Source organism: Pogoniulus pusillus, chromosome 35 (genome assembly GCF_015220805.1).
Source record: "Pogoniulus pusillus isolate bPogPus1 chromosome 35, bPogPus1.pri, whole genome shotgun sequence".
NCBI classification, from domain to species: domain Eukaryota; kingdom Metazoa; phylum Chordata; class Aves; order Piciformes; family Lybiidae; genus Pogoniulus; species Pogoniulus pusillus.
Window position 1 is genome coordinate 12,255,600 of NC_087298.1, and position 13,446 is coordinate 12,269,045.

The window sequence follows — 13,446 nt, forward strand, 5'->3', positions numbered from 1 at the left end:
ATGGGTTAGCTAATTAGAAGGGTTAGGTGCCAGGCTGGACTGGATGATCTTGGAGGTCTCTTCCAACCTGGTTGATTCTGTGACTCAAACACCTCCCTGGGTAACCTGTTGCATTGTTCCAGCTCCCTCATAGTGCAGACCTTGCTCTAACGTCCAACCTAAATCTACTCTGCCCTAATTTCAAGTCCTTGCCTCTCCTCCTATCCCTGCAGGCCTTTGGGAAGATGTCCAGAGGCTCACCTGCATTCCCCAGTTACTTACTCTGCAGCTTCCCATCACACACAGATTGAAAGGCTCCTGGTGCTCAGCCTCATCCTGCTCACATCTGGTTCCATCTATGAAGCTGGCTTCACGGCTTACCATGAACTCCTTGCCAAGGGCCCTGCACATGTGCTTGCACTGCATGTCCCCTGGAGGAGGCAGACAGGAGCAGAGAGGAGTGGTGAGACAGTGAGGGTGAGGAGACACTGGCACAGCTTACCCAGGGAGGCTGTGGATGTGCCCTCCCTGGAGGTGTTGAAGGCCAGGCTGGATGAGGCCACTTGGTCTAGTGGAAGGTGCCTGCACCCATGGCAGGGGGGCTGGAACTGTATGATCTTCAAGGTCCCTTCCTACCCAAACCATTCTATGGTCAGCAATGATTAGAAGTCCAAAGGATCTGACAAAGGGTCCAGGTTTGACATGAAAGCTCCACCAGTGAAGGAGCCTTTTGACTTCACAACAGACAGCTCCATGAGCTCTCCCCCTTCAGAAAGGATCCAGGGCTCCTGTTTCACAGATTGCATTGGGTTGCAGGAGCGCCTCCAAGGTCACCTTGTCCAAGCCCATCCTTCCTCAGCCTTCCCTTACCTTTGGCAAAGCCAACAGCAGAAGTCCAAGCATAGAAGGCTGGTGCCTCTCCAGAGACATACAGTGGCTTCACATTTGTTGCTGCACATTGCTCAGCCATAAAGTCCTGCTGGGTCCTTGAACAGGCCTACAAGATCCCAGAGAGAATTGGAGGGGGAAGGAGAGGAGGTTACTGAGCACAGAACCTCAAGCAGCATTTCACTCACCAGCTACAAGCAGAAGCCAGGGGCTGCTAAAGCAGAACACCAGAAAAGCAACCCCAAATCAAGCAAACCACTGGAAAGGGAGGTTGTGGGATATGCAGAGAACTGTGTTTGAAAGCTGCTATCAGCAACACAAATGGATAAGGAAAACAGGAGCAGTTTCAGAATGTCCCTCTGCAGAAAGCTATCATTAAGTGAGTCACTGTTTTCTCAGCATCTGCCCTGCTAGGAAGGCACAGAGGAAAATGCTTCATTAGACATGAACAATGCTATTGAACAGCACTGCTGTCTCCAGACAGAGTGGAGCAAACACCTCTCCTGCTGTCAGACAGATGGAAGCTGCATGCCAGCTCCCTGGCTCTGCTTCCCTGAGCAGCCAGCTGTGAAAAGGACAGTCCCAAACCAAACAGCTCTCAAAGGGTTAAAGGGCATTTAGAAACATCTCAGCTGTGAGGAGCTCCATTACAGGCTCATAGGATGGCAGGAGTTGGAAGGGACCCAAAGAGCTCATCCAGTCCAAGCCCCCTGCCACAGCAGGACCACACAATCTAGCTCAGGGCACACAGGAACACATCCAGACAGGCCTGCAAAGGCTCCAGAGGAGGAGACTCCACAGCCTCTCTGGGCAGCCTGTGCCAGGGCTCTGGGGCCCTTCCAGGCAAGAAGTTCCCCCTTGTGCTGAGCTGCAACCTCCTGTGCTGCAGCTTCCATCCATTGCTGCTTGTCCTATCCCAGGCAGCAGTGAGCAGAGACTGTTCCCCCTTTCCTGACCCCCAGCCCTCAGATAGTTATAGACATTGATTCAATCCCCTCTCAGTCTTCTCTTCTCCAGACTAAGCAGCCCCAGGGCCCTCAGCCTCTCCTCACCAGGCAGTGCTCCAGTCCCCTCAGCATCCCCGTGGCCCATACCTGAAGATTGCACATCTCTGCTTGGATGCTGGCACCAGGGCATTCCTGCCCCCCAAAAGCAGGCCTGGAAATGACAGGAGAACCCTTCAGAGGCAGGTTTGTCCCAAGCAAAGAGTCCCAAAGCTCAGCCCTGCTGTGGCCCTGAAGCAGCACAGGGACACTGCAAGGCACTCAGCTCCCCACCCTCCTACCTGGGGTTGTTACAGAACCGCTGCCTGCTGACAACTCCACCTCCACAGCTGCGGGAGCAGGAGGAGAAGGGGCTCCAGGCTGACCACTGCCCGTGCACAACAGCCATGGGGTTCAGCTCCTCCAGAGAGCTGCACTGTCCCTTGGAGCACCACTGAGATCAAGACAACACAAAATGGGCAGCAGCAGCAGCAGAGAGAATGCAGCAGGGCTGAGACGTTAAGGCTGCCACAGGCCCTCAGCATCTTTGTGCTGACAAGCCCAGGGTGAGGGAGGTAAAGCTCAGGGTGAGGGAGGCAAAGGTCAGGGTGAAGGAGGCAAAGGCCCAGGGTGAAGGAGGCAAAGGCCCAGGGTGAGGGAGGCAGAGCTCAGGGTGAAGGAGGCAAAGGCCCAGGGTGAAGGAGGCAAAGCTCAGGGTGAAGGAGGCAGCTTCTCACAAGAGCCTGGAAGAGTCTCATTTCTCATTATGGCCTGAGGCAAGGTTGAGGTTAAAACAAAGAGCTGAGAGGTCATTGCAAGTGGAAGGCAAAGCCTGAGGAGAGCTCAGATAGCAGAGAATCACAGAATTGGTTTGGTTGGAAAAGGCCTTTAGGATCATTGAGTCCAACCATCAACCATGGCCACTATACCATGTCCCAGAGTGCTGTGGCCACTAAACCATGTCCTATAGTGCTAGGACCACTAAACCATGTCCCAAAGTGCCGCAGCCACTATACCATGTCCCACAGTGCCATGGCCACTAAACCATGTCCCAGAGAGCCATGGTACCTCCACATCAAGCTACACAACTGCAAAGCAACTCCAGAGCTACAGACAAGGTGGAAACAGCAACATGAGCTGATCTTGTGACTGAAGTCTGGCCTTAGGTTCTCAGCCAAGAAGCAGTGAGTGCCATGGACCTTCCAGGCACTGGCAGTGTCCTGCTGTCTAATGAACCCCACAGCAGCCAAACCCACTTCTGACTGCCAGGCCAGCAGCCTCCTTACCTTGTTGACTCCACACTCAGTCCCATCCAAGAGGGGAACAAGGAGCCGAGTGCAGCTGGATTTGTCTGCAGGCTGCACATGGCAGGAGAGCACTTTGCAGATGTCCTGGGGTGACAAGAAAAGCAGAGGCTCACTGTGGCTCAGCAGCACAGCAGTCCCAAAAGCTGCTCTGCTTAAATGGTGCATGTCCCTGATGTTTAGCTTCCTCACAGCCACCCAACAATGCAGTCAAGTCTCTTCATTTCTCCTGCTACCAAGCAGAAGCTGTGGCCATGGCCAAAGATCACTGCTGCCATGCTAGAAGATGAAGCAGTCCAAGTTTTACCCACCTCAGTGCTCCCTCATGAACACAACACATCCAGACAGCAGCTGTTAGGCAGGCTGCACTTCTCAGACTACTTGAGCAAGAGGGAGGAAGCTGAAGGACTCCAATGAACCTCCCTAAAGCAGGACCCTGAGTAGCTGTATTCATGACAGATCCCTCTTTAGATATGGAGTCATGGATTCAGAGAATGAGTTGGAAGAGACCTTAAAGCTCATCCAGCTCCAATCCCCTGCCATGGGCAGGGTCACCTTCCCCTAGCCCAGGTTGCTCAGGGTCTCATCCAAACTGGCCTTGAACACCTCCAGGGAGGTTGTGGAGCACAGAAGCACCCAACGTGAACTTTGATCTTTGATCAGGTTCGGTGCTTCTGTGCTCCACAACCTCCCTGGGCAACCTGTGCCAGTGTCTCACCAACCCCAACCTGTGCCAGTGTCTCCCCACCCTCACTGCAAATTTCTCCCTCATCTCCAGTCTAAGTCTCTCCTCCTGTTTAAAGCCATTGCCCCTCCTCCTGTCACAAGCAGCCCTTGTAAAAAGGGCTTACAATAGAATCAAGCAGGTTGGAAGAGAGCTCCAAGCTCAGCCAGCCCAACCTAGCACCCAGCCCTGCCCAACCAACCACACCATGGCACTAAGTGCCCCAGCCAGCCTTGGCTGCAACACCTCCTGCCACAAAGACTCCACCACCTCCCTGGGCAGCCCATTCCAGTGCCAATCACTCTCTCTGACAACAACTTCCTAACAACATCCAGCCTAGACCTGCCCTGGCACAGCTTCAGGCTGTGTCCCCTTCTTCTGTCCCTGTCTGCCTGGCAGCAGAGCCCAACCCCACCTGGCTACAGCCTCCCTGCAGGCAGCTGCAGGCAGCAATGAGCTCTGCCCTGAGCCTCCTCTGCTGCAGGCTGCACCCCCCCAGCTCCCTCAGCCTCTCCTCACAGGGCTGTGCTCCAGGCCCCTCCCCAGCCTTGGTATTGAGAGACAGAGCAGGGTAACAGAGCCAGTGGTAGCCTGGCAGATAAAGAGAATCACAGAGGGCTTTGGGTGCTGTGCAAACCTTAAAGGGAGCTCTGTGGTCAGAGGAGCTGATGGAGACAATGGAAGCCCCTCTGAATGTCTGTCCTTTGCCAAGCAATCCGTGGCAGGCAATCACCAAACATCCCTTTGCAAGAAACCTCCTCAGTTCCCTTTCCCCAAACCTTGGCTCCAGAGCATTTCTTTACTGCCCCTGTAGCAAGACAGACAAAAACTTTCTACCTACAACATTGCTGTCTGCAAAGGTGCATGCTGTGGCAAGGCTCCCAAAGGCTATTTTACACTGCTCATCTGCTCCATAGTACAAGCCAGGCTTCCACCCAGGGATGCTGCCCTCCGTCGCCGGGAGGTCATTCAAGCAGTTTGTTTGGCCTGTGCTGATAGAAAGAGCAGAAATGCATCACTTTCCCAGCTGTAAGGGCAAGGCCATGTCTGCATACTTCTGCTGAGCCTCTTTCTGGGAGCTGGCTGTTGTTTTCCCAGACAACACCTGCTTGCTGGGGGCTGGATTTAGCTGCAGCAGCTGCCTGGAGGTGCTCGCAGTCGCCTGCTGCCGAGCTCGCAGCAGAAAGCTGTTCCTGTTCCTCCCCCCCAGCCAGCTCCCAGCCCACAGTGCCAATTTCAGTCGAGATGCTCTGGCATTTGAAATCAAATTCCCAGGCTGAGCTAGTGGCTGAGAAGTCCAACACAGCCCAGGCCTGTGAGCCACTAACCAAAGTCATTTCCTGCTACTTGAGGCAAAAACTGGGTTTAAGTTCAGTCACAGACACAAGGGCTAAGAAATAAACAAGCCTCAAGCTGCCACAGTTCCTCATTTCCCAGCAGTTTGGTTGTTTTTCATTCCCTCTCTTCCCCTGCTCTCTCCTAAGCCCCAAAGACAGGGAACTGCTCCCACAGGAGCACAGAACTGCACCATTCCCTTACCTGGCAAAGGTCAGGAACTCTTCTCGGCTGCACTGCGACCAGGAGAGGTCGATGCTGTTGTGGCTCCCTGCTGACCCCATGATGTAGCCACTGCTGCTGCACACATTCCCCTCACCGTCGTGGGGGATTCCAAGGCTGCAACACAAGAAGCACATTGCCCCGAGGAGAAGAAACCCAGAGGCTGGGTTCCCTCAGGGCTTCTCTCCTCTAAGCGAGGTCTGAGCTCCCTCTGCAGCCTTTCTCCTGCCTGTTGTCACAAAGGTTTCCTCTCCTCTTTGCTGCTTCTAACTGCCACAGAGCAGGCAGCAATGCAAGAAAAGCCAAAGTTTTCACTCATCTGTGGGAAACTCCTCCTTATGCCAATACAAATCCTTTTCTTTCTTCAGAATCCCTTAAACTGGGGACTGGTTTTACCTGAATAAAGCAGAGGGAGCTGTCCTGGGGCTCTGCTACTGACCTGTGCCCAATCTCATGGGCTATGGTGACTCCAAGGTCAAAGCCAGTGTCCTGGGTAATAACACAGCTCCAAAAGGAGGAGCAGACTCCACCTAACTGAGTCACTCCACGAAGCTCTTTGTTCCCATCAGGTAACTCCAAGTCAAACCTAAAGTCAGGGAGACAGAGGAAAGAGCAAAGAATCACTGCAGCTAGAGTCAGGCCTAGACAATCAGCTGAAGTTTTGCACCTTCCTGATCTAACTTTGCCAGCAACCCAATATTGCTTCTGATACATGGAGCTCCCTGGGGCAAGATGGTAGCAGGAGGGTCCCAGGAGTGGTCACTGTTCACGTTGAAGGACATGGAACTGTTAGAATGAGTCCAGAGGAGGCCACCAAGAGGGCTGCAGCAGCTCTGCTCTGAGGACAGGCTGAGAGAGTTGGAGCTCTGCAGCCTGGAGAAGGCTTGGAAAAGACCCTGGAGTGACCTTTCACTATCTGAAGGAGGCTACAGGAAGGCTGGGGAGGGACTATTGACAAGGTCTGGGAATGACAGGATGAGGAGCCCACAACTGGACACAGCACTGCAGGGGTGGCCTGAGCAGTGCTGAGCACAGGGGCACAAGAACCTCCCTTGTCCTGCTGCCCACACTGCTCCTGAGCCAGCCCAGGATGGGCTCTGCTGCCCACCTGGGCACTGCTGCCTCATCTGCAGCTCCTCTCTCCCAGCACCCCCAGGGCCCTCTCTGCCTGGCTGCTCTCAGCCACTCTGGCCCCAGCCTGTAGCACTGCTTGGGGTTGTTGTGGCCAAAGTGTAGAACCCTGCACTTGGCCTTGTTCAGTTTCATCCCCTTGGCCTCTGCCCACCCATGCAGCCTGGCCAGGTCCCTCTGCAGGGCTCTCCTACCCTCCAATCTAGCTACCTACCTACTCCTACCCTCCTTCCTAAATAGAATATTCCAGCTCCTTCAGAAACTGCAGAAGGAAGACCTCTGACTCCCTGTGTTACACAAAGGGCAGCAGAACCAACCCCAACCAGGAGAACCAACCCATCTGTGTGATGGACAGCCCCAGTGCAAAGCACTGCCCTGTGTCCAGTCCTCTCCCAGGGCAGGGGAGCTTCAGTACCTGGTGATATAGAGGACAATGTCAGCATGCTGAGGGTCAGAGTCGTTCTGGGGGTTGACCTTCTTGCTCCACTCACAGACACTGATCAGTGAGGAGGTGATGTTTGTTGTGATGTTTACCTCTGCCTGGAGGGAAGGCACAAGTTTGGGTGTTTCACACAGCTTGGCCACCACTGGGACACAGCCCCTCCCTGCTTGCTTACCTCTGGTTCTCTCAAGATCAGCATCTGCATAAGATGAACTCTGAAATGGGCACCCAAGGAGGCATCTCTCAGCAGCTCTGCGCCCTGGTGAGATGGGAGGATAAAGAAGGCAACTCAGAGACTCCCATTCCCAGTCCCCAACATCAGGGCTGCATTCACTGCAAAGGTACCACACTGGTGCCCATGAGGTGAGTATGGGCAGTGGAGCAGAATCACACAGAGTAACATAAAAGCAAGGACAAAATCAGCTGGGAAGTGCATTAAAGTGAAGATCCCAACTGCAAATCAGCCAGCAGATGAGAACTGCTGCCAGGTTTGGCAGATGCTAAGAAGCAGAGAGGGGAGAATCTGCATGGCAAAGAGTTTCACAAGGTAGGAGAGGGAATGTTAAAGACCTTTCTGCATTATACACACAGAGAGAATGCCCAAAGAGATGGTTAAGGAGAGCTAAAGGAGGTGCTTAGAGAAATCCTGTAATAGAGAGAAGGAGGGAAGGGAGAAGGAGGGAAGGGAGAAGGAGGGAAGGGAGAAGGAGGGAAGGGAGAAGGAGGGAAGGGAGAAGGAGGGAAGGGAGAAGGAGGGAAGGGAGAAGGAGGGAAGGGAGAAGGAGGGAAGGGAGAAGGAGGGAAGGGAGAAGGAGGGAAGGGAGAAGGAGGGAAGGGAGAAGGAGGGAAGGGAGAAGGAGGGAAGGGAGAAGGAGAAAAAAAGAGAAATAAAATAGAAAAGAAAGCAGAGAAGATAACAAATACAGAAATTAGAAGAAAATAGAAATATAGAAATAGAATTAAATAGAAATAAATAGAATAAAATTTCAAAATAATAGAAATAGAATAATAGAAAATAGAATAAAAATATAGAAACAGAACAAAATAGAAAAATAGAAATACAAAAAACAGATACAGATTAAAGCAGAAATAGAATGAAATAAAAAAAATAGAAATTAAAAAACAGAAACAGACTAAAATAGAAATGGAAAAAAAATAAATTGAATAAAATAGAAATAAAATTAAAATAAAATAGAAAGAAGAAAAGGGAAAGGGAAGAAAAGGGAAAGGGAAGAAAAGGGAAAGGGAAGAAAAGGGAAAGGGAAGAAAAGGGAAAGGGAAGAAAAGGGAAAGGGAAGAAAAGGGAAAGGGAAGAAAAGGGAAAGGGAAGAAAAGGGAAAGGGAAGAAAAGGGAAAGGGAAGAAAAGGGAAAGGGAAACAAAGGGAAAGGGAAACAAAGGGAAAGGGAAACAAAGGGAAAGGGAAACAAAGGGAAAGGGAAACAAAGGGAAAGGGAAACAAAGGGAAAGGGAAACAAAGGGAAAGGGAAACAAAGGGAAAGGGAAACAAAGGGAAAGAAAATGTAAAATAAACCCCAATGAAATAAACAGAACTAAATCCAGAACTGCACTGGGAATCAAATGGAAGATGAATTCAGTGGATCTTGTTTCATGTCCCTGGAGGCTCTGGTGACAAAGCTCTGGCTGCTGTGTTTGAGATGCAGCAACAGCAGCAAAGAAATGAAGAGCTGCATTCTCTACAGGGGCTTTAAGGCTACAACCTCAGAGCTTCTAAGATCCCTTCTCCTCCTGCAGCTCCTGGTCCCAGGCAGAGCTTGCCCTGCAGTGCCCAGGGAAGCAGAGAGGGGCACCCTGCAGCGCCCTGTACAAGGAGCAGGTAACCACAAGCCACCCTGCAAGCGCACCCAGCGAGGTGCAGCTGCGGTTGGCACAGCCTGTGGCACTGTGAGCTCCCACCCTGGGGCAGCAACCCAGACAGAAAGCTACTCACAATGTTCAGGTTGGTGAGAATGTAGCGCTCTGTGTCCTCTCTGTGGTATGAGTAAACATCTGGACCTGCTACAACCATCAGCTCCAGGTGTTTGACAGTTCCCTCAGCCCTCTTCTGCAGGCGAGGAGGAAGCCACCCTGCTGAGCAGCACAGAGGGACACAGGGAGTTTAAGACAGGACAAACAGGAAAGGTCTTACAGAGCCACTCCCTTGTCCTGAGAGAGTGGCACAATCCAGCTGGAAGACCTCTCCTCCAGCTGCTCCTCAGGATTCCCTCTTCTCTTTGTTTCTGTCACCTGCCAGCATCCTCAGCACCACCTCTGTGCCATGGGAATCACAACCACACACATGAAAAGAGGAGGCTGTGCCCCAGTGAGGTGAGAAATGGCACAGGAACACAGAATCAGGCAGGGCTGGAAGGGACCACAAGGAGCAGCCAGTTCCAACCCCCCTGCCATGCCCAGGGACACTTCACACTAGAGCAGGCTGCACACAGCCTCAGCCAGCCTGGCCTTAAACACCTCCAGGGATGAGGCTAACAACACCTCCCTGGGCAACTCCTTTTGGGCTCTCAGCACCCTCATGCTGAAGAACTTCTTCCTAACATCCAGGCTGACTCTCCCCATTTCCAGCTTTGTTAGACTCTCTCCAGTCCTGTCACTCCCTGACAGCCTCAAAAGTCCCTCCCCAGCTTTCTTGTCGCCCACTTCAGATCCTGCAAGGCCACAAGAAGGTCCCCTGGGAGTCTTCTCCTCTCCAGACTGAACTGCCCCAACTCCCCCAGTCTCTCCTCACAGCAGAGCATCTCCAGCCCTCTGACCACCCTCGTGGCCCCACTCCCTTGTCCTGAGAGAGTGGCACAATCCAGCTGGAAGACCTCTCCTCCAACTGCTTCCTCAAGTTTCCTACTTCTCTTTGTTTCTTTCACATGAAAAGAGGAGGCTGTGCTGGAGTGAGGTGAGAACTGTCTGTCAAGCAGACACAGGACCTCCCTCTGAGCTCACCCCAGCAACCCCACCAGCAGCTGCCAGCTCTCCCAAGCAGAAGCCCTCTAGCACTTTACCTTTTGCTCTGTTTTCTCCTCTTGTAGCACTTCTGAAGAGAATGTGGGGTCTGGAGAAGCCAAGATCCTTCAGCAGGGCCACATCTTTGCTTCTGACAGGCTTGATATGAATCTTTTCCTCACCTGCACTGACAACTCCTTGCTATAGAATCACAGAATGGTTTAGGTTGGAAGGGACCTCAAAGCTCATCCAGTTCCAACCCCCTGCCACAGGTGACTCAAGACCTCAACCAACCTACAGAAGAGGAAATTCCACCTCTGGGTTATTCTAAACACTTCTGCTATCAATGCAGAACTGTGTGACAGGAGAAGGATGGGCCAGGTCCTTCCTGCCCCCTCTTTGTAATGCTCAGAGTGATTAAATCATAGTTTCTATGCTCATGGACAGCTGCTCTTCCCCAGCCCATGCTCTGGTGGCTATTTTGACCTTGGAGGTCCTCTTGAGCCCTCACACAGGGATCACTGGAGTCAGGAAGTTCCACATGAAACACAGAATCACAGGATCAGAGGATGTCAGGGGTTGGAAGGGACCCAAAGGGATCACCAAATCCAAGACCCCTGCCAGAGCAGGACCATACAACCTAGCTCAGGTCACTGATTGGTTTGGATTGGAAGAGACCTTAAAGATCATCTAGCTCCAAGGCATGGGCAGAGACACCTCCTGCCAGACCATGCTGCTCAAGGCCTCATAGATGGTTCACATCTGCTTGGGGCAGCAAGCAGCAGAGCTACAAAGGCTGCAGGCACTTGAAGGAAGAAGTTGAGTGCACACTCACCAGCTGCCCTTCACAGTAAGTGACTCTAGAGGCAGCCCCAGGAGGCTGCAGAGGATTTCCTCCTGCAAAGCAGTTGCCTGAGAATCGCTTCAGCAGGTGACAGGAAGAGTTCACCACTTGGTGGCTCACGAAGGAAGGGGAGAGGAGGGCATGGTCCTCTGAAAACTCAAAGGCATAGAGCTCTCCCCAGGCCTCGATGGAGCAGTGCTGGACACGACAAGATGCCAGCTCAGGCCCTTCTTCTTTACAAGGGCAACTTGGCTCAGCAACAACGAACTGAGGGACTGAAAGGAACAAGAGCAGAACTAGGAGAAGAGTTATGAATCATAGAACCCCAAAAACACAGAACCACAGAGTCAGTCAAGGGTGGAAGGGACCACAAGGATCAGCCAGTTCCAACCCCCCTGCCATGGGCACGGACTCCTTGCACTCGACCATAGAGTCATGGAATCAAGCAGGCTGGAAGAGAGCTCCAAGCTCAGCCAGCCCAACCTAGCACCCAGCCCTGCCCAACCAACCACACCCTGCTTCCACACTGGGACATGGATCACAGAACCTCAGAATGTCAGGGGTCGGAAGAGACCTCCAGAGTCAAGTCCAACCCCTCCTGCCAGAGCAGGATCCCCCTGGGCAGGTCACGCAGGAACACATCCAGGTGGGTTTGGAAAGCCTCTGGAGGAGAAGACTCCACAACCTCTCTGGGCAGCCTGCTCCAGGGCTCCAGCACCTTCACAGCAGAGAAGCTTCTCTTCAAGTTGAGGTGGAACCTTCTGTGCTCCAGCTTGTACCTACTGTTCCTTATCCTACCATTGGGCACCACCAAAAAGAGCCTGGAGGCCACATCTGCACTGCTGTGTCCAGCTCTGGACCCCCCAGTTCAAGAGAGACACAGAACTGCTGGAGAGAGTCCAGCACAGAGCCACAGAGATGCTGAAGGGAATGGAACAGCTCTGTTAGGAGCAGAGCCTGAGGGAGCTGGGGCTGGGAGCTGGGAGAGAGGAGACTGAGAGGGGACCTCAGCAGTGGTTATCAATGTGTGCAGGGGAGGGGCAGGAGGCTGCAGCCAGGCTCTGCTGGGGGATGCCAGTGCCAGCACAAGGGGCACTGGGGGAAGCTGAGGCAGAGGAAGCTTCATTTAGACATGAGGAAGATTTTTTTGAGTGTGAGGGTGGCAGAGCCTGGCACAGGCTGCCCAGGGGGGCTGTGGGGTCTCCCTCTCTGGAGATATTCAAACCTGCCTGGATGTGCTCCTGTGTGATCTGCTCTGGCAGTGGGGTTGGACTGGATGAGCTTTGGAGGTCACCTCCAGCCCCTACCATTCTGTGATTCTCAACACCCACCCCTCAGTCATTCAGAGAAGTCACTAAGGTCTCCTCTGAGCCTTCTCAGGACTATAAGGGCCATAAGGGAATGTGAAAGGGAGATGGATTTACAGCACCAGGCTCTGCAGACCCCCTTAGCAGAGGGAGGTGACCCAAGAAACAAGGGAGAATGCACACAGGTGCCCATCAGAAGGGCACCTTCCAGCCTCCCTCACCTCCTCAGTTGCCCTTGCAGAACAGGTATGGGGCACTAGAGGCTGAGGTGGTTCTGGAGGCAAAAGCATCACCACCTTGGGGGGCTGAATGAAGTGCATCAGTTGTGAGCCTGCCAGGGCAGGGGTCACTGCTCAGTGCTCTCAGCATTATCAGACATCCAGGGTGAGAAACAACCTGGCAGGCACGTTCTAAACCCCAGGAGGCAGGAGCCCTGCATACCATCAGGCACTGAGCTGGTTCCAAAATAAGAGACCACATCTTCTGCATCCAAAGCCCCCAGAAATGCCTGCAAGAGGAGGAAGAAGAGGAAGAGCTTTGTCAGAAGGACAACTGGATACAGGATCCATCACTTAGCTCACCCTGGCCTGGCAGGAATAGACTCACTGAATGGTTTAGGTTGGAGGGGACCTAGTGAGCACCTGCAGCAGCTCTGCTGTGAGCACAGCCTGAAAGAGTTGGGGCTGTGCAGGCTGCAGCAGAGGAGGCTCCCAGGTGACCTTCTGGTGGCCTGACAGCATCTAAAGGGGGCTCCAAAAAAGCTGGGGAGGGACTTTTGAGGCTCTCAAGCAGTGCCAGGAGTGGGGGGAATGGAGCAAAGCTGGAGGTGAGGAGGAAGTTGTTGAGCAGGAGAGTGGTGAGAGGCTGGAATGGGTTGCCCAGGGAGGTGGTTGAGGCCCCATGGCTGGAGGTGTTTGAGGCCAGGCTGGCTGAGGCTGTGTGCAGCCTGCTCTAGGGTAGGGTGTCCCTGGGCATGGCAGGGGGTTGGAACTGGCTGCTCCTTGTGCTCCCTTCCAACCCTGCCTGATTCTACGACCAGTTCCAAGCCCCTGCCCTAGGCAGGGACACCTCCCGCTGTGCCAACCAACAACTGCCCAGGTCCCAGTGCCAAGCCCCTGACCAAGGATCACAGGATCAGCCCGGGCAGGGCACAGCCGCCCAGAGAGCAGAGCTGTATCTGCCTGCCGAGTGCGCTGCGGTGGGTCGGGGCTCAGAACACGCTGTCCTGTCTGCTCCTCGGGCTCTGTCCTGCTTCCCCCCTCCTTTTCCTGGAAGCAGCAGCACTGAGGCAGCCTTCCTGGAAAGCCTGGCGCTGGCGGGAGGTCAGACTCAC

At 53.4% G+C, this 13,446-nt stretch overlaps 1 protein-coding gene across 6 annotated transcripts in view; it reads right to left on the reverse strand.

Moving 5' to 3' along the window:
- ADAMTS13 (ADAM metallopeptidase with thrombospondin type 1 motif 13) overlaps nucleotides 1-13,446 on the reverse strand; it is a 31,210-nt gene that overhangs the window by 17,237 nt on the left and 527 nt on the right. For 5 of the 6 annotated variants that reach the window (XM_064171410.1, XM_064171411.1, XM_064171408.1 and 2 more), the window contains exons 2-15: nucleotides 12,555-12,621; nucleotides 10,798-11,081; nucleotides 10,022-10,163; nucleotides 8,959-9,098; nucleotides 7,184-7,267; nucleotides 6,982-7,106; nucleotides 5,875-6,021; nucleotides 5,418-5,552; nucleotides 4,720-4,870; nucleotides 3,137-3,241; nucleotides 2,153-2,304; nucleotides 1,962-2,025; nucleotides 850-976; nucleotides 262-410 (exon numbers count right to left, since the gene is read on the reverse strand). In XM_064171410.1, the coding sequence (XP_064027480.1) occupies nucleotides 262-410; nucleotides 850-976; nucleotides 1,962-2,025; nucleotides 2,153-2,304; nucleotides 3,137-3,241; nucleotides 4,720-4,870; nucleotides 5,418-5,552; nucleotides 5,875-6,021; nucleotides 6,982-7,106; nucleotides 7,184-7,267; nucleotides 8,959-9,098; nucleotides 10,022-10,163; nucleotides 10,798-11,081; nucleotides 12,555-12,621 (1,872 nt within the window). The remainder of the gene's footprint in view (nucleotides 1-261; nucleotides 411-849; nucleotides 977-1,961; nucleotides 2,026-2,152; nucleotides 2,305-3,136; nucleotides 3,242-4,719; nucleotides 4,871-5,417; nucleotides 5,553-5,874; nucleotides 6,022-6,981; nucleotides 7,107-7,183; nucleotides 7,268-8,958; nucleotides 9,099-10,021; nucleotides 10,164-10,797; nucleotides 11,082-12,554; nucleotides 12,622-13,446) is intronic. The other variant, XM_064171409.1, reaches the window with a different exon arrangement.